The 19,202-nt window shown below is 33.3% G+C and overlaps 2 protein-coding genes across 3 annotated transcripts in view; both read left to right on the top strand.

Annotated features, from left to right (window-relative positions):
- The first annotated feature begins 234 nt into the window (after positions 1 to 234).
- Positions 235 to 4,637, top strand: LOC123678020 (alanine--tRNA ligase, mitochondrial). The gene has a single exon (XM_045614787.1). The coding sequence runs from the start codon at positions 1,606 to 1,608 to the stop codon at positions 4,588 to 4,590; it is 2,985 nt and encodes a 994-aa protein (XP_045470743.1). The 5' UTR covers positions 235 to 1,605; the 3' UTR covers positions 4,591 to 4,637.
- A 311-nt stretch (positions 4,638 to 4,948) lies between these two features.
- Positions 4,949 to 19,202, top strand: part of LOC123679316 (centrosomin) — a 64,847-nt gene continuing 50,593 nt past the window's right edge. Inside the window, exon 1 of one of the 2 annotated variants that reach the window (XM_045616862.1) lies at positions 4,949 to 5,136. In XM_045616862.1, coding sequence (XP_045472818.1) covers positions 5,075 to 5,136 — 62 coding nt within the window. In that variant the 5' untranslated portion in view covers positions 4,949 to 5,074. Of the gene's footprint in view, positions 5,137 to 11,022; positions 11,514 to 19,202 lie in introns of those variants that run through there. The other variant, XM_045616860.1, reaches the window with a different exon arrangement.

Here is a 19,202-nt window from a genome sequence, read left to right on the forward strand (position 1 = left end):
GCCCTACTAATGTAACAAATACGAAATAAACTTAATCTGCCTGTGTGTAACGTTTTGACGCCTAAACCACTGAATCGATTTTGATTAAATTTGGTACACAGATTGGAACTAGTAGAGCTTAGGAAAGGACTTTGTAACCGACTTTTAAAAAAAGGGGTTCTGGTTATGTGCGATAAACAACAACCGCGCTAGTGGAGCCGTGGGCCAAAACTAGGTTAGGTAGATAGGTAAATTACTGCGGCCCGCAAGTATGAACAGTAGCAATTATATGGCCCAACGTAAAAAAAGGTTGAGTATGACTCCTCTACAGTGACGACAACTTAATAGATTCAAACGTTAGCGGTGTTTCAAGATTCAGAGTATAGACTGCGCATGCGCGAATTTTGGTCACTAATAAGTTGAGTACAAAAAGGTCATGGAATAAAGAAATCTGCCAAGATATTGGGGACGCCAACCACAATCGTCCGCGCTCCAGAAATCCACCAACTAAAAGTTCAACCTGACCACTGCATGGACTCAAGAATGGACCACTCAAAAGGCAATAGAATGCCCTGCATCACCCAAAAGCACCGGGGTTTGACCTACCTCGCAGAACCTGGTGCACACTTAATAGAATTAAAACGCAACATGGCAGATGCGCATATTTTCTGCACAAATGGGGCAAACATCCATCACCATACTGCGACTGCGGAGATTATCAAACGATCAAACACATCACGGAGGAATGTCCCACAAGATCGTCAAGATCCTACAACGGTAGACCTGAAGTGTTCTGCTTCATTTAAGTTTACTGTGTCTGAGTTGCCATACGATAAATAAATCAATGAATATTTTGATTACCTTATCAATAATTATTGGAAAAAAATGTATGTGTTCGGATAGGATATGAGGTAGGTTAATGAAAAAATTCATTGTTATATTGAATTTTGAAGTCATTATCCCTCGATGCTTTAATACAAATTAATACTTTTTATCAAAAATTATCCAATGATTCAATATGGATTTTTCTTTTCGATTTATATCTCATCAATGGGTCTCAACTTACTGATTCACTTCTACCTCTATTTTCAAAAGATTCAGATGAATTGAATTCGCCTAGAACCTATGAGAGGTGTATATAGCAGGGACCACTTGCCATATTAACGATTCCATCAGTGGTAAAGATTCCCGAGTGATAAGTGGCTTCGTAGAATGGGTAATCTGAATGAAATGTGGTATCGAAAGTATTCTGTGTTATGAATGAATCATTTTGTCGTGTTGAGATTATGTAGATTATTGTGTATATCTAAAGAATATTGTGTGGTTTAGAAAAAACTATTTGGTCGCATAGAAAAGTTCAAAAAAGGCTACAAATCGAACTACGAATTCAACTTGATATTCATATACTGCACAGATAACAGAGTAGATATACTGCGTTGTCAAACTCCAAACCATAGATAAATAAAATACAAGGACCTCTAATCTATGCTCCAAACTGTGTTTTAACTTCTATGCTATCTATTCATCTATGGACTATTTCTGTCCATAATCTGTGATCTAACCTACAATCCCCTAAAATGAAAATTTCAAACCGAAAGAAATAAATTGCACCAACAAAATTCTAAAATGATTACAACAACTTCTAAGACAATTATTCGACAGCATGTAACACGTAATATATGTAAATATGTAAATTCTGATCGTTCGGCAAGAGTAATTCGTCAAAAATTCCTAGATTATTTCTTAAAGGATTGCAATCATCAATTCATTCGTTCAAGTCCTGTAGTACCTTATTGCGATCCTTCTGTTGCATTTGTAAATGCTGGAATGAATCAGTTCAAAAATATTTTTGTTGGTAATCAAGAACCTAAATTCAGCAAAGTAGCAAATTCACAAAAATGCATTAGAGTCGGAGGAAAGCATAATGACCTAAACGTTGTTGGTACAGATGGTTATCATCACACCTTCTTTGAAATGCTGGGAAACTGGTCTTTTGGAGATTACTTTAAGACTGAAGCTTGTGAATTAGCTTGGAAGTTGTTACTGGATGTTTATAAGTTACCAAGCGATAGACTTTATGTTACATATTTTGAAGGGGATGAGAAATTAGAACTTGAGGAGGATTTAGAAACTAAAGAAATTTGGCAATCTCTAGGCGTTAGACCTGATAGAATTATTCCATTTGGTTTAAATGAGAATTTCTGGGAAATGGGAGCAACTGGACCATGTGGTCCTTGTACCGAGATACATTATGATCATATCGGATTTGAGAATCGCTCAAATCTCCTCAATAAAGGTCTTTTTGACCTTACAGAACTTTGGAATATTGTCTTCATAGAGTATAACAGAAATATCGATGGTTCAATTTCAGTTTTACCTAATAAACATGTAGATACAGGAATGGGTTTTGAAAGACTCACAGCTATCCTTCAAGATAAAAATAGTAATTATGATACAGATACTTTCACATACCTTATAGAAGCAATAGAGAAAAATTGTCCACACTTAGAAAAATATAAGGGACTGTATGGGGAAAAAGACTGGAACAACTTAGATACATCTTATAGAATTTTAGCAGACCATTTAAGAATGATAACAACATGTTTAGCAGATGGAATGGTACCAGAACAGAATCAAAAATTAAGGAGAATAATGAGAAAATGTTTTTCACTTAGTACCAATGTTTTTCAAAAAGATGGATTAGTGAAGGAGTTATCAAATTATGTGGTAGATAATTTGGGTCATGTATATCCCGAAATGGAAAGAAATATTTCTCAGATTCATCAAATTATAGACTATGAAGAAGAAGTATATAAGGACTTACAGAAGAGTGCTGAAAGTGAGTGGGGAGAATTAGTCAAAGGAAATGAAAAATTGAAACATTTAGATGTTCTAGAAGCTCCTAGCCTCATACCTGCCTATAAAGATTTAATGAAATTAAAACCTAAAGAAATAAATGGAGAGATTGCATTCAAATTGTATGATACTTTTGGCTTAGATCCATCTGTTATAGAAAAGTTGGCTATGTCTATAAATTTACCTTTCGATAAAAAACAATTGATGATTGAATTAGAAATAGCTAAAAAGAAAAGTAAGCAGAAATCAGAAATAAGAATGAATGATCTGCTTCATCAGTTTGCATTAGAATCTATACCAAAAACTTGTGATAATTCAAAATATAATTACAGAAAACTGGAAAATAATAATTATGAATTTGAACCTTTGAAAGTTAAAGTTTTGCGAATAATTCATCATAATGAGGTTGTAAGAAAAATAGGATCAGATACTTTTTGTAGTTTGCTCTTAGATAAGACAAATTTATATAGTGAAGCAGGGGGCCAAGCTAGTGACAAAGGTATAATTCAGTTTGATAAAGCTATCTTTGATGTCACTGAAACTGAAAAATTGAATTCTTATATACTACATAAAGGGTTCCTGAAATGCAAAAGTACTTATAATTTGTGTGTTGATTCAGTGGGTACATTATTAGTTGATAAAGAGAACAGGATTAGTATAATGAAGAATCATACTGCTACTCATTTACTGAATTCAGTATTGAAACAATTGAAGGGAGCAACATGTCAAAAGTCTAGTAAAGTTACAGAAAATTTTTTTAATCTTGATATTGCTATATTTGGTCCTAAATTGACGATCACAGATATTGAGGAAATTGAATATAAAATAAACAGTATCATTTCAAAAAAATTGGATGTTGAAACAATGATAATCGACAGTCAAAAGTTATTAGAATATGATGATATTATAACAGTCCCTGGTGAAATATATCCTGAGGAAAATTTGAGGTTAGTTGAAATAAAAGAAAAAGACAGAGTTATTTCTAGAGAACCTTGCTGTGGTACCCATGTTACTAATACTTCAGATATTGAACACTTTTCATTAGTGAAAATGAAATATCTAGGAAGGAGTACTGTATCCTTAAATGGAGTAACAGGGCATAATTCTAAAATGGCAACTGAAAATGGATCAGAAATTTCTGACGAAGTTAATATGTTAAAGAAGACAGTTTCTGAAAATATAGATAAACCAGATGTTCTAAATATTGCTGTTGCTTCATTAAGAAGTAAAATAATAGCCTCTGAAACATTACTACCAGTTTATATTAAACAGAAATGTTTGAAAGACCTTGATGATATTAGTAAACAAGTTAAGACTATAGCAAAAGTAACTTTGAATGAGTTTATCGATATGGAGATGCAAAATGTGCTGGATTCAAAAGTTCAAACTACTTATTCAAACAAAAAATACATAATTCACTACCTCAGAACCTCAATGATTCTAGAAACAGTTCCTCTGCAAAGAGCAACAAAAATGTGTAAAAATATTCCTGTTATGGTGATCTCCTATACTGATAATGTCGTCCAAGCAAGATGTTGTGTCCCAAAAAAATTTTGTACTGAAAATTTTACTGCCGATAAATGGTTGCAGGAAAGTGCAGTGAAAGTGTTTGAAGGATGTATTACAAATGTTAAAGGACAAAGTGAGAAACTTGTGTGTAATATGAAACCTAAAAGGGTAAATATTCAAGATTGGGATTATCTTCTGAAGCACAGCATGCAAGCAGCACAAGAGTTTGTAGATAAATATTTGTAAATGTTATTCAAATTATTTATATTAAAATAAAATTATTGAATTGTTTAGCAGTTGTTTCCAATGTTTGCTTACATTAAACCAACCACTAACTACCAAATCATAGAGAAATTGTGCTTCTTTTTACTGAAGTGAAGTATACATTCTGTAATAAGTTTCAAAAGTAGCGCGAATTAAAAATTATTTTCAAAATATTGATGGTATATGGAATGTGATTTTCATAATTGCATACATTCAATTTAAAAATATCGTAAATCAATCAAGAAAGAAACGAAGAAATGTCACAATTTATTTCGTTTTGTTGGTACTAGTTTGTTTGCCAGGTAACGACTAGAACGACCAATGAAAACATAATTATGAATTTAAATGTCAAAATTAAATTTATCTGGTGGTAACGTCTTTAACTTGTTAACGGTTATGTGTATGATATTTACTTTGAAATAATATTTCGTATTTTTTAATGTGTTGTGTTTTTTGAGAAGATACTATGGATAGGGATGATATTAAAGAAATCAATTCGGATCTTTCTAAAGTTCAGTTGGACGAAACGTGAGTATCATAACTATCTCAAATATCACTGGATTTTTCTTGTTGGAAACTTATGGGTTCGTTATATTACATTATTTTTGGGAATTTTAACTATTGGATAATATTTATTTGCATTGCAGCATACTTCGGAAGAACCTTAACTTTTGAAGTGTCTGGAAAAGAGCTTATCGAATAATTTAAACTTTTGTGATAACTAAATTGGTATATTCTTGGACAAAAACTATTTCGATTTTATTCTAACAGGATGAATCTTGTTACTTCAAAGTTGTAGCTCACAGTCAGAAGGGAATATCTGATGAAACCCATTACCAAAGAGGACAAGTAACAAACAAATATCAGAAATATATATTTTAGCTTTCAGTTCGTATTCTGATATTTACATATAATGAATAATAAATATTAATTTGAAATTCCACTATATGATTTGTAAAATCTATTTGGTACATTGAGTTGGACCTGCTCTCTGAGAAACACATAATATACTCCTAAAATGAGTTTTTAACAATACAACAGAGTTTTATAACAATATAACAGAGTTGATTGATACAAATTCAACACAATATAATTATTACTCAATCAATCGAGTATTCTTCCTGTCAACCTATTATTGATAAATTGATGATTATCAAAAGATAATTTTTATCATTATGATTTCATTGAAAAAAAAATTCTATCATTTTTATTTTTCATATCCGATCATAGGCTGAAGCTTTGTGTTGATTGAATAACTTTCCCACAGGAATGAAAAATGTGCATTAAGATTCTTTTAGAGTTATATGAACTATTAAGAAGATACCCAAATAATTGTAGATTTGTACAAAGAATACCAAGAGTCCTCTCAAACGCTCATTATATAAAGATCAAAAATCAGCTGTTTTATGAATTCAATTCAATAAAAAAATGTGATATTTCTTTGAAGTTAGTATCATGAAGATTTATTTATCCAGTTTTACTGAAATAAACAGTATACAAATTTTAAGCATTGACTTGTCAGTTATTGCAAATTCTGGATTTTTCAATGAAAAATTATTTGCTATTATCTTTATATGAAATAGTCAATCTGATAATATATCAATCCATCTCCCCATCTTCAGGAACATATAATTATGTCAAAAAGATGTTTTTCCAGAACTACATCCAATTGCCCTTAATAAGTGTTAGGATGGAATTCTGTAACAGTCTGTCATTATGGGTGGTAGTTAGAGATCTGCATTAGGATTAGATATACTTTAAAATGCCAGTTCATTTATGCGCCTATCGCATCTTTGGATTTCACAAAAAATATATAGTTACATCCAAACGCATGAATGAACGAGCCTCAAAAGCACCTCATTTTACAAGTGGCTCTCATTTTTTTTCGATATTCTACTTGAATTTTTATGATTCTTATGGAGTGATCAATACGATTTTGATAATAGCTTGAACATCTTATTTTATATTTACTTGACAAATTCCAACTGACTGGGATCTGTTGCCACTGAAATATTAGCTTTTTTCGATATTATGCTAGAATTTTTATGCTTCTGAGGATGCTATCAACACCTTATTTTACACGAATATTGAAATTGTTATTCTTAATATACACGCAAAATCTCATCCACATCGGATTTTTTATAACGGAAATATTTGGTTTTTCTTTTTAAGGGTGTATTCTACCTTTCCCATTAGGTCTTGAGTGGAGATTCATTCTGATTCTGGGTGGAAATCGCTTGATCTATTCTTTCGATTTTTAGAAGAATATTTCGTATGGCACTCCTGAATGAGTGATTTTTTTTCGCATAAAATTTATAGTTTTTGTTTTATATCATTTTGAAAATTGATAGTTTTTTTAATCATTTTAAAATTTTTTTCATTAGATGGAACTATCAATTTTTCTAAAACAGTCTTTCAAGTGAAAATTTCATGTCGCTTTTTTATTTACTATCATTTACACTTCTTGAAATTCTAAATTTTCAAATTGAAATATACGAGAACGTAATTTGTTTTTCGGAAAACTATAGGTATAGATTTATTTTTTTGAACGTCAGAACGTAAAAATTCCAAAAATTTTGAATTTCATCATTGAAATAATTGAGATACGATTGAATAACCTTTAGATTTCCAAAGTGATATAAAAAAACCCTATAAATTCCTTAGGAAAAAAAAACAGTGAGTTTATCCTAAACTGCCATACGAATGTTTCTTTCAAAAATTGAAGGAATCGATCAAGCAATTTTCGCACAGAATAAAAATGACTGCACTGAAGAACCTAGTGAGAAAGTTAATTTTTTAAGGTTCTGATATTCTGATCGTCATGTATGGCTCTATCATTTACATATACTTACTTAATGAAAAAAAAATCTAACAAATAATACTTATATCTTACATTTTGCATAGTGAATGCAATTATAAAAAACACATCGAGAAGTTTTCCTGTCAATGTCTTCAACTGAACATCATTAAATTGAAGGAAATGATTATTGAAAATTTCGTTCAATTATGAATTAATTATTATGTGATCACAAATCAACTCCTACAAAATTGAACTATTGTTAGGGCATAAAACTACTACTACTAGTGCCGAAAGACTTGATTTTTCGCAAAAATTCAATCAGATCCTTGCACACAAGCCAAAACTAGCCAATTCCGACCCCATATTCATAGATCGTATTGTAATCGGTAATATGACATGGATTTCAGAAATGAAATGTTTTTCTCGAAAAAAGAAAGTGGTGCAGATTTTCAATAAAAAAAGAACCACCGCACCCCTATATCTTCACCACTGGATAATTTTGGCAGGAGACACTTACCTAATTCTACATTATCTAGACTTCAATACCCAAAAATTGAAACAATGAATGTAATGATACTAGAGTTATAAGTAAAAAAAACGGTTTTTTCAAAAACTTTAACTTTAACTTCTAAAACGAAGCCTGGTTAGGATATATGTTTATATGCACTTTTTTATGAAATTGTTCTATCCGACGACAAAGTTATTGAACTAAAATAGGGACCACCCTGTATAGGTATCTAAGTAGTAGAAATCTATGTCTTAGATGAAGTAGAGGGTTTTAATAAAAATCATCATATAACATCGTAGTGGCATTTGAAATTTTGCTTCCGGGTCTACCGAAGGTACTAGAGGTACGAAGTGGAAGATGCAAAGTTGGCAAGATACCCTAACTCTGATCAACGTATTTTGTTGCGCAACAGCATAATTTTTCAGATGTCTGCAAACTTTTTTCAAATCGAACAGCACCTAATTTCAATCTTATTGAAACTATTATTATTAAAGTTTGCTGACATCTGAGCAGGTCATATGAGCGATAAATATTGATGACTCTTTTTCTTTTGTTTTGAAAATATATAGTCATATTTCGAACTCCCTCAGAGAATTCTGTCTATGTTTCTGTTTGATGAAGTGGTCTCCATTTTATTTTGTCCAAAAAAATGTTTCAAAATATTTTGATGATTTGATTTGGCTTATCTTCAATTGATATCTATTATTAGTAGGTATTAAGTAGAGTTGAGTAATCTTGTACCTTTTAAATTGTATGCGTGAAAAGTATACCAACCGAGGGCCCCAGTACAAAACATGAAATGCGAAGCATTTCGAAAATAATTCATTTTAGACACAACATGTCTAGACAAAAAATTAAGACTACTCACTAGGCTATCCGATGGGCAAAAATAATTTAGGGCATCCCTTTTGAAAAATAGACTAATTGACATTTCTAAAGGTACTTTTTAAAGAATTTCAGTGTCTTTCGGACCACCTGTAAAGTGATCCGTAAATTTGAAGAAGAGGACATTTAAATGATGTTGTATTCCACGAAATATGACAAGGTCCAAGCATAATATCAAATAAAAATTTGATGTATATTTTGCAAGAAAGAGTGTGTTATTTACGTTTTTTTAGTTTTGGTACCACAAAATGGATAACCCCAGCATATCATTTGATATGCTGTTTGCTGTTATTTATCAAAGTTGGAAAATTCCGTGCTCTTATATTATTTTTCTCCTAAAATTGCGCTCCACATCTTCTGACGTTTTTTGTTAGTTGAATTTATCTAGGACTAAATGTGTTCACTTTACCAAATCTCTGTACGTTTTTGACATGTATGAGCCGAGGTATTAGGTGAACAACTTTGCTTCCGCCGTTAATAGATGGCTGTAGCGGCAAGGGGTGGTCGAAATAAATAGATCGTAGATGTCATACAATAAGCTTAGGTATTTGTAAACAAAACGCTATCGAAATATTAGTCGATTTATGTCTGCATCATAAAGTTATTCTCGATTAAACATGTCAGCTTACGAGCCAAATTCTCGTCATTTGCAGGGTTTTAATTTTTGCTTCAATATGAAGAAATCTGCGGCTGAGGCTCATCGAATGGTTTCAAATACCTATGGTGGGTCCGCTATTAGTGAAAGAACGTGCCGAGAGTAGTTTCAACGCTTTAAGAACGGTGATTTTGACGTCGAAGACCAGAATGGCGGTGGAAGAGAGAAGGATTTCAAAGATGCAGAAGATGATCAAAATTCGTGTCAAACGCAACAAGAATTGGCAGGATCATTGGGAGTGACGCATTTCCAAACGCTCGAAAGTTATGGGAATGATTCAGAAACAAGGAAATTGGGTGCCGTACAAGTTGAAGCTGAGAGATGTTGAACGGCGTCTGTCTGCTTGTGAACAGCTGCGTGCAAGGTAAATACGAAAGGGATTTCTGCATCGCATTGTGACGGGAGACGAAAATGGTTTCATTACGATAATCCCAAGTGCAGAAAATCAAGGAGATATTCCTGCCATGCTTCCACGTCGACCGCCAACCCGAATATTCACGGTCCCAAGGTTGTGCTGAGTATTTGGTGGGATCAGCTCGGCGTACTGTATTATGAGTTGTTAAAACCGACTGAAACAATCACAGGCGATCGTTATCGAACGCAATTAATGCGTTTGAGCTGAGCATTGAAAAACAAATGGCCGCAATACAACGAGAGACATAATAAAGTGATTTTTCAGCATGACAATGCTCGACCCTATATTGCGAAAGTGGTCAAGACATACTTGGAAATGCTGAAATGGGAAGTCCTACCTCACCCGCCGTATTCTCTAGACGTTGCTCCCTCGGACTATCACTTGTTTCGATCAATGGCACACGGCCTGGCTGACCAGCATTTCCGGTCTTATGAAGAAGTAAAAAATTGGATCGATTCGTGGATCGCTTCAGAGGATGACCAGTTTTTTCAACGCGGGATTCGTACGCTGTCCGAAAGACGGGAGAAAGTACTGTCCAGCGATGGACAATACTTTGAACCATAAATGTATAAGCATTTTCTTACAATAAAGCTTTGAATTTCGTGAAAAAACGCCGGAAGTAAAGTTGTACGCCTATGGCGTACAACTTTCCTACTACATAGTACATACTACCATAGTATAAGGAAAGGATAGTAAGCCAACCGCCGTTTGACGGCAAGGAAATAGTCACCAGGGGTCGTTACTGTAGTCGGATTTGGATTTGGAGAAGTAACTCGATAATAGATGGCACTGAATCATGAGCTATAGATGGCGCAGAAATAATACGATAATTCATTCAGTGGCGTGGTTGAAAAGGGGTCGCATGACATTGCCAACAATTTTTATGTTATTATTAAGTTATCACAAATACACGTCACTGGAGTAAATGCTTATTACAGAGCAGAAAAAATATCAAAATATAGAAATCTTCTGACCACTCTATTTCAAATATTTTAGTTCTTCAAAATAACACCGATTTTTTCAGAGGACTCCACTTTACGGACCAATTTTTGACAGTAAAATTCGAGTAAAACGTGAGTACAACTAGATGGCGCTCAACATCAACAAAATCGAAAAAAGCACTACACTGGCTTACTATCCTTTCCTTATACTATGATACTACATAGTAGTATGGATCGTTCGTTCCATCGAAATAGGGACGAAGAAAAACACTCGGCCTCTAGGATCGCTAGTTGGCCCGACTCGCCACAAGCAGTTCAGTTTCAATAGAGTCGGAAACGCGCATCGCACTACAAGATCTCGTGGCCCTTTAACACATCTCGACGGCTACACTCGATCCAGAATCCCGCGTCGTCTGCCATAAGGCCCACCGTCTATGTTGCCCGTCGCCTTTCGGAAATTCACCGTGAGCTTTCCAGTGTTTTTCGCACACGTTGTCATAAATGGAAACTCGGAGGAAAAACTGCTACTTTCGATATTTGCTGATTCGGTGAATTCCTGTTCGTTTTCCCGCTGTGCTTTATCCGGCGCGAAGGACCAGTGTTAAAATGTCATATTTCGGTTTCACCAACTACGTCAGCCCCCCTAAGAGTCCGGTCGAAGGGAGGAAGTCTCCGATGAGGTCACCGATCATCCCCTTCAAGTGAGTGAGGAGCATCTGGATGCTGGTTTATTGTTTTCAGTAGTGAATTGTTCGAGGAATATTCAATCTCGCCCCTACCTTTTCAATGTTTACCTTTTGGATATAGAAGGATCCCACTAAAAAATACAGTTTAAACTATAATGCGTCTTATTTTATTGAAGTTTTTTTATATTCAACATTGAAAAACAACAGATTTTTTTCAACGTTTACATCAATGCTTTAGATATTTTTTGTTTAGAAAAATCATTACTTTAACAACAAAATCTTTTCAAATTATGTCAACTAACACAAATGGTCATCAAAATAAGAAAGTGTTATTAATGGAATTAGTATACCCAAAACGAAAAAGTATATAGTAATATATTGATAAAGGTTAGCAGAGTTTATGTTTATTTTTGAGTTTTAAATATCATACTCTTCATTATGAAAATACGAAAATCGATGCCATCAAATCGTCGATAGTGTTTGTGTAAATTCAACCTTTAACTTTTTTAGTATTCTTTCATCCGATTGGTTGGAAACCTATGTTTGAGGTTATTTATATCTACCTGATAATGTTGTTGATACAGTGGAACACGTGTAGTGGTTTTTCGTTCCACTGCAAATCATGCAATTAAGTTTAGAAGAGACAAAAGTAGCGCATATATCTTCCAGTCCTGTCTCGAATGAGGAGATCACCTATTTTGTACACCTATTTATGAATACGTTTTTTCTTTGTCTAGTTTTCTATTTTTTCTTGATGTTTATCATTTCAAAGCGGTTGCTAGAAAAGAACTCCATAATTTATTTATATATTGTTAATTGCTGTGACATACAGAAGTCCGTGTTTAATTTCAAGAGTTTTGTCTTCATTTTTCTCCTCAGATTATATAAGAAATCATGAGAGTTTCATGAACTCCATTACAAAACCTGTAGCTTCTTTGTTCTTGATTGAAAATCTGATCCTAAAATTTTTTGAGATTCTTTATTTGATAAATGATTATTATTAAGATCCCACCTTTTATTGATTGAGCAGTTGAAATATTGAGTTGCATATGAGATAATCCCTTTAAGCATATTTGGTTCATAATTTTCAATAATGAATCTTTCAAATCGTCCAATGAAAAAATTATGAGTTATTTACACCAAATTCGATATGAAAATCAAGTTATATGCATCATAAAGCTAAAAACTAAGTGAATAAATTTTTAAAAATATGGAGACACAATCATGAAATTCAAAACCTATTGAAAACAACAATTTGTAATGCTAAGATTGCTAAGTACCAACTTCAATTGTTCAGGTTAGTCTGAGTAGAATAACCAAAGGGCTTAACTCCGCAGTTATTATATAACAATTGCGTATGAGTTGAGATATTCAGCGAATTTAGTGGAACCAAAAGTGAATAGCCCTTAATTTGTATCCATTTTTTCAATCAATTAAAAAAAATGAGGTTCAAAAGACATATTACTTTTTGTGATATCAACATGTTAATACGATACTTGAATATCGATTGAAATGACTTGTGAGAAGCCTCGATGGGGTACAAATTAAATTTCTTGGCAGGTAAAGAATATAGAGATCGGATAAAAAAAAGGTGTTTCTCCACAATTGGACCGATCATAATATTTTCAGATCTCATTCCAGGATTTAATTTTTTCAGGATGACATTCTATAATTTGTTTTTCTTACAAGTAATTACATAGAAATTCTCTTGAAATGTTTAATTTGAATATACAGGGTGTTTCCAAATTAGACGGGAACCTTGAAGGTGGTGTTAGTATCACTCATTTGATGTCGATTGAGCCATATCTATTGATAACAGAAAATCAACAGTTTCCGAGATATTTGAGTTCTTGGATTTTAAAAAAAATTCTCACCTTCATTTTTCGTCAATTTTTTCTACGTTGACTAAGTTTGATTTGAATTTCGTATTATTTTCATTAGAGAAGCAACATATATGCTGTATTAGATATTCAATAAGAATTAGTATGATTTGAAAGTCGGTATGAAGAAGAGAATAGGAAATTTCTAATATAAATTCGCGTGCAACTTTCTAATTCCACAATTTATTTTAAAAACTTGCCAAATTCCTTTATTTTCGAATTTTTGAATTCAAGCTCTAGTTTTGTTTCAGCAAATTTTGATTTGAAAGGGGAAAGAAGCAAAGAAAGGAAAGTAATGAATCAAATATTTTTTATTGCAATTAAATTAAAAATTTTAGTAGAAAATGTATTCATAAATTATGTTTGATATGATCTTCACCATTCCTCATTAAACCACGTGCCCTCTTTCTTATTTCTTCAGTTGTTACTTTCCGCCTGATATTTAATTTTAATCTTTTCATTGCTTCATCTATTCTAACGGTGTTAGGTCTGGACTTCTCGCTGGCCACGAAAATAATCCTAAATTATAATCAGATTTGGTCACCGTAGAAAGAATTGACGAACAATGAAGTAAGTTGAGAAATCTTTTAAAAATCACAATCTGTTGATTTTTAGTTATGACTAAATATGGCTCAAACGACAGCAAATGAGCCATACTAACGCGTCCCCCAAGGTTCAGGTTCAATTTTGGAAACATTCTGTATTTAACTTGGTACAATAATTATTGATTGTATCATGATCATTTAGAATAAATTTCGTTCTCATTTTCGGGAGCGTATGCAATTATATTCAAAACTTCACATATTTCTCCACATGCTTTGTAAATGGTTACATGATATTCAGCAAAACTTTGTTGACGTCCTCGTATTTTTCGCACGTTTGGAAATCATATGAATATCAGTTTTATTATAGCGATATTTGGAAATCATATCAATTATTCAAAGTGTTCAAATTAAATTGACTATCCTATAGAAAAGTTACTATTTATAAGCCTTTTAATTTTTGTTGGAATAGTACCTAATTCATTGGATTCAAGTTCAAAATTAAAAAAGCTGATAATTATAATTTTTAATGATAGTTGCAGTTTGATACAACATACAACAATCAAAAAAATATTATTTTCAATGTGTTTTATTCGAAGCAAACAAAAGAAAAGTCGATGATTCAAAGAAGAAATTATACATTTTATTATCTACTTTTGCTCATAAAACTGCACTAATTCGATGGAAAGATCGAAAGTTTATTCATCACATGAGGAAGCATTCTGTTATTAATTGATCACTGATATCAATTAACTTTCCGCAATATTTTTATTTGATAGCAATGATGAATAATTGTACATTTTTCGAAAAAAAATGAGCGCTTGTGTTACAGTGGCTATAATTATATGACTACAACTGCTGATATGAAATGTTTGTGGTATTCCCTCCATATCTTTGTAAGTCGTTTTCCTTTGTTGAATTGCAATTAGTTTTATCGAGGTATTTGGGTAAATAGATGTTCAAATATTATTAAACAGTGTTAGCTTATATCCTCTATTCTGAATCGATTCTTTTGACCGAATTTTCTAACTTTCTAATTTTAAGAAGAAGAATGGAATATCTTTCTCATGATTTCATTTGTATTTATCGTATTTGATTATTATTAAACAGCATAATTCCATGAATGGAATTTTTTACGAGAACAATTCATCCAATATCTGATGTATCATATGTATTTTCAATTCAAAATTTTCCATATTGATTCATATAAAGTTTGGCAATGAGCTTCAACATTATAAGAAAATTATAATGATTTTTTTGCTAGTTAAAATCCTTAAATGTCAATTATACGTTTTATCAATAAAAATAATAAAAATATTTTGATATTGTCAATAAATGAAAAGGTGCAGAAAAAATTGTCAATTTCAAGCTTTGTGCAAAATTTTCAGCTGATCACTTTAGAAGAATCATAACAAATTCAAAAAGAATATTGAAAAAGAATTTTCTCTAATTCTGTGGTTATTCCGTTCATTCTTCCACATCTTGTAGAACAAAATCGTGCGAGAATATATCAGAAACGCACAGTTTTCATGGTTATATTTTATTATTCTATGTTGGTACTCCGAACTTTCCGCCACGGCTTTATCTGTCAATTCATCAATTTGCCTTAAAGAAATCAGTTCTGCCAACCAACATTTTTCAATGCAAAAATCACTAAATTATATTTATGGAAATATTTCATTAATTTCGATGAAAATGCAATGAATTAGAGAATAGTTATTTATAATACAAGTGCAGAAGGCACTTCCACGAGTTCAAAATTCAAAAACGAGCCACGAGGTGGCGAGTTTTGGAATGAACGAGTGGTAGAATGAGCCTTCTGTACGAGTATTATACATTATTTTCCCTAATTCATTGCATTTTCATTGAAATTAATGAAATATTTCCATAAATATACTTTAGTGATTTTTGCATTGAAAAATGTTGGTTGGCAGAACTGATTTCTTTAAGGCAATTTGATGAATTGACAGATAAAGCCGTAGCGGAAAGTTCGGAGTGCCAACATAGAATAATAAAATATAACCATGAAAACTGTGCGTTTCTGATATATTCTCGCACGATTTTGTTCTACAAGATGTGGAAGAATGAACGGAATAACCACAGAATTAGAGAAAATAATGTATAATACTCGTACAGAAGGCTCATTCTACCACTCGTTCATTCCAAAACTCGCCACTTCGTGGCTCGTTTTTGAATTTTGAACTCGTGGAAGAATATCAATGCCTTCTGCACTTGTATTATAAATAACTAATCCAATATTTCCGTGACAACCGATCTGATTAGGTTGAGTGAGTGTTTATATACATAGGCGTACAGCTTTGCTTCCGCCGATTTTTCCGAAATTCGAGGCTTTATTGTAAAAAATTGGTTATACATTCATAATTTAAAGTGTTATCCATCGCTGGCCACAACTTTTCCCCATCTTTCGAATCCCGCGTTGAAAAAACAGGTCATCTTTTGAAGTGATCCAAGAATCGATCCAATTTTTTACTTCTTCATTAGACCGGAAGTGCTGGTCAGCCAGGCCGTGTGCCATTGATCGAAACAAGTGATAGTCCGTGGGAGCAACGTCTGGAGAATAAGGCGGGTGAGGTAGGACTTCCCATTTCAACATTTCCAAGTTTATCTTGACCACTTTCGTAACATGGGGTCGAGCATTTTCATGCTGTAAAATCACTTTATCATGTCCCTCGTTGTATTGCGGCCGTTTGTCTTTCAATGTTTTGCTCAAACTCATTATTTTGCGTCCGATTACGATCGCCTGCGATTGTTTCAGTCGGTTTTAACAACTCATAATAAACTACACCGAACTGGTCCCAGCAAATACTGAACATGACTTTGGAACCGTGAATATTTTCCCCATGATTTTTCGCGCGTGGGATTATCGTAATGAACCCATTTTTCGTCTCCAGTCAAATGCGATGCAAAAATCCGTTCCGTCTTTGTCTTGAAAGCAGCTGTTCATAAGCATACAAACGCCGTTCAACACATCTCGGCTTCAACTCGTACGGCACCCTTGTTTCTGAATTATTCCCATGACTTCCAGGCGTTTTGAAATGGCTTATTGCGTCACTCCCAATGATCCTGCCAATTCTTGTTGTGTTTGGCACAACTCTTGATCAAATAATGCCTCCAATTCTGCATCCACGAAAACCTTCACTTTTCTACCACCATGCTGGTCAAAATCACCGTCTTGAAGCGTTGAAACCACTCTCGGCACGATCTTTCACTAGTAGCGGTCTCACCATAGGTATTTAAGAGCGTTCGACGAACCTCAGCCGCAGATTTCTTCATATTAAAGCAGAAAATTAAAACCTCCCGCAAATTACGATATCAATATTTGTATGAAATTTCATGTTGATTCCGTCATCAGAACTCTAGACAATTCAAGCAAAATATCAACAACAAAAAAATGGGTAGTACATATCTATACCTATATACATTTCTGTGATATCAGAGGACGCAATTGGCGCTGAATGATCAAGCGCTAAAAAGCTCCTTATTTTTCGTCTGCACTTTCCTTATTTGAAAAAATTATTTAAGATACTTTGGGTGAAATGGACATTAATGCACATTATCAACCAGTTTCTCAAATTTTATCATGGTACATATATATATTCTTGCCGCCGATTACCTCACTTCAGCGCATCCTACGATAAAACGACCAATATAAGGCGTGACATATCCATACCATTCCATGCCATAAAAGTTCACGTTGAAATAGATTGCTACAATTGCTTATTTACATTGGAGAATAAAGATATATCGTCATAGCCTACATAGTAACTTAGCTGGATAGAATTGATGGAAACGGCAGCATCGATGTCTCGGATAACAACTTAATATACACGGTGTCCTATACCCTTCCTCAGATTTCGCTGTGAAATGAAATTGACATTCTTTCGTGTTACCCATATCCGACCATGCAAATTCAACGTGAGGTTTTTCAATAAGATTCTTGATGGTTTCGGTCTCTAGTTGACGGAAATTCATCTTAATATGATTAAGTTACCAGACTCACCTGAAGAAGTTAAAATGTAATTTGACGAAACAATTGTTGTGTAATCAATAAATATAAGCGGAAATGAAGTGCTTTACTTTTTAATCATATTTCCAATGAAGTTGAAGTTGTTATCTTTTGACATTTGATTAAAAATTGAAAGGACAACGTGTTGAAATTATTTAAATTCACTACAAAAATGGTGATAATTTTGTAGTCACAGTTCGCAATACTAGAGCACTATTGGGCCCTCGTGAAGCTACTTCTTGACCTGTAATAGTGAAACTGGTGAAAAAGTTTGAGCTGTTCGGACGAGTTAGTGATGTGAAGAATCGAAATTGTGTGCGTCGCTCAATAATAACTGAGAATATTGCTGCAGCTGCATCCCGTAGTGTTGAAGAAAACCTGATTTTGTCGATTACCCGTCGATTTTGGAAATTGGGTATTCTAAAAACGTTTTAAAGCTTTTAAAGTCAGTTACACAAGAACTCAATCCGATCGAATACCAACTCCATTCTCAACGTGTACTGTTTGGAGCGCTTTTTAGGCTGGTGGTGTGTTTGGACCTTGCTTATTCGAAAATGAGACTGGTGCAACTGTTAAGGTGAATGGATTGCGCTACCGAGCTATGATTAATGTTTTTTTCTGGCGGGAATTGAAAGATGTTTACGTGGACGACGTTTATTTGCAATAAGACGGCTCTACGTGCCACACAAGCAACGAAACAATCGCAATTTTGTAAGAAAAGTTTCCTGACCGTGTTATTTCTCGAAGAGGTCATAATCGGCCACCGAGATCTGGTGATTTAAGACCTTTAGACTTTTTTCTTTGGGGCTATGTGTCCGATAAGGTCTATGGCAATACTCCACAATCGATTCAAGACATTAAAGATGAAATTGTTGAAGTTATCGAGGAGATATAGCCGCAAATGTGCGAATTGGTCATGTAAAATTTCATGAAAAAGAAAAAATGCTGCAATCGTAGCCGTGGCGGTCATTTTGGTGTTATCGTTTTCCATCGTCAATCTACAATGAAATACACAACAATGATTTCTCTTAAAGTATACTTTTTTTTTAATATCGAAATGGAACCTCTTATTGGAAAACCCTTCATAACGAATATCATTGCAGAAAGTAAATAATTATATATCCCCCGGGATAAGAACATCCGCTTAATTCTATTTCGAATTTCAATTCAAATATTCAGAATTCCATAACATCGAAACTGTTCGAAATATTAAATGAATATGTTTTGGTTTTATTGAAAGTTTTTGTAGTACATT

Source organism: Harmonia axyridis, chromosome 4 (assembly GCF_914767665.1).
Source record: "Harmonia axyridis chromosome 4, icHarAxyr1.1, whole genome shotgun sequence".
In the NCBI taxonomy this organism is placed as follows: domain Eukaryota; kingdom Metazoa; phylum Arthropoda; class Insecta; order Coleoptera; family Coccinellidae; genus Harmonia; species Harmonia axyridis.

What these genes read in the sequence shown, in the direction of transcription:
- LOC123678020 (XM_045614787.1), top strand. Translation starts at nt 1,606, where the DNA reads ATGATTACAACAACTTCTAAGACAATTATTCGACAGCATGTAACACGT.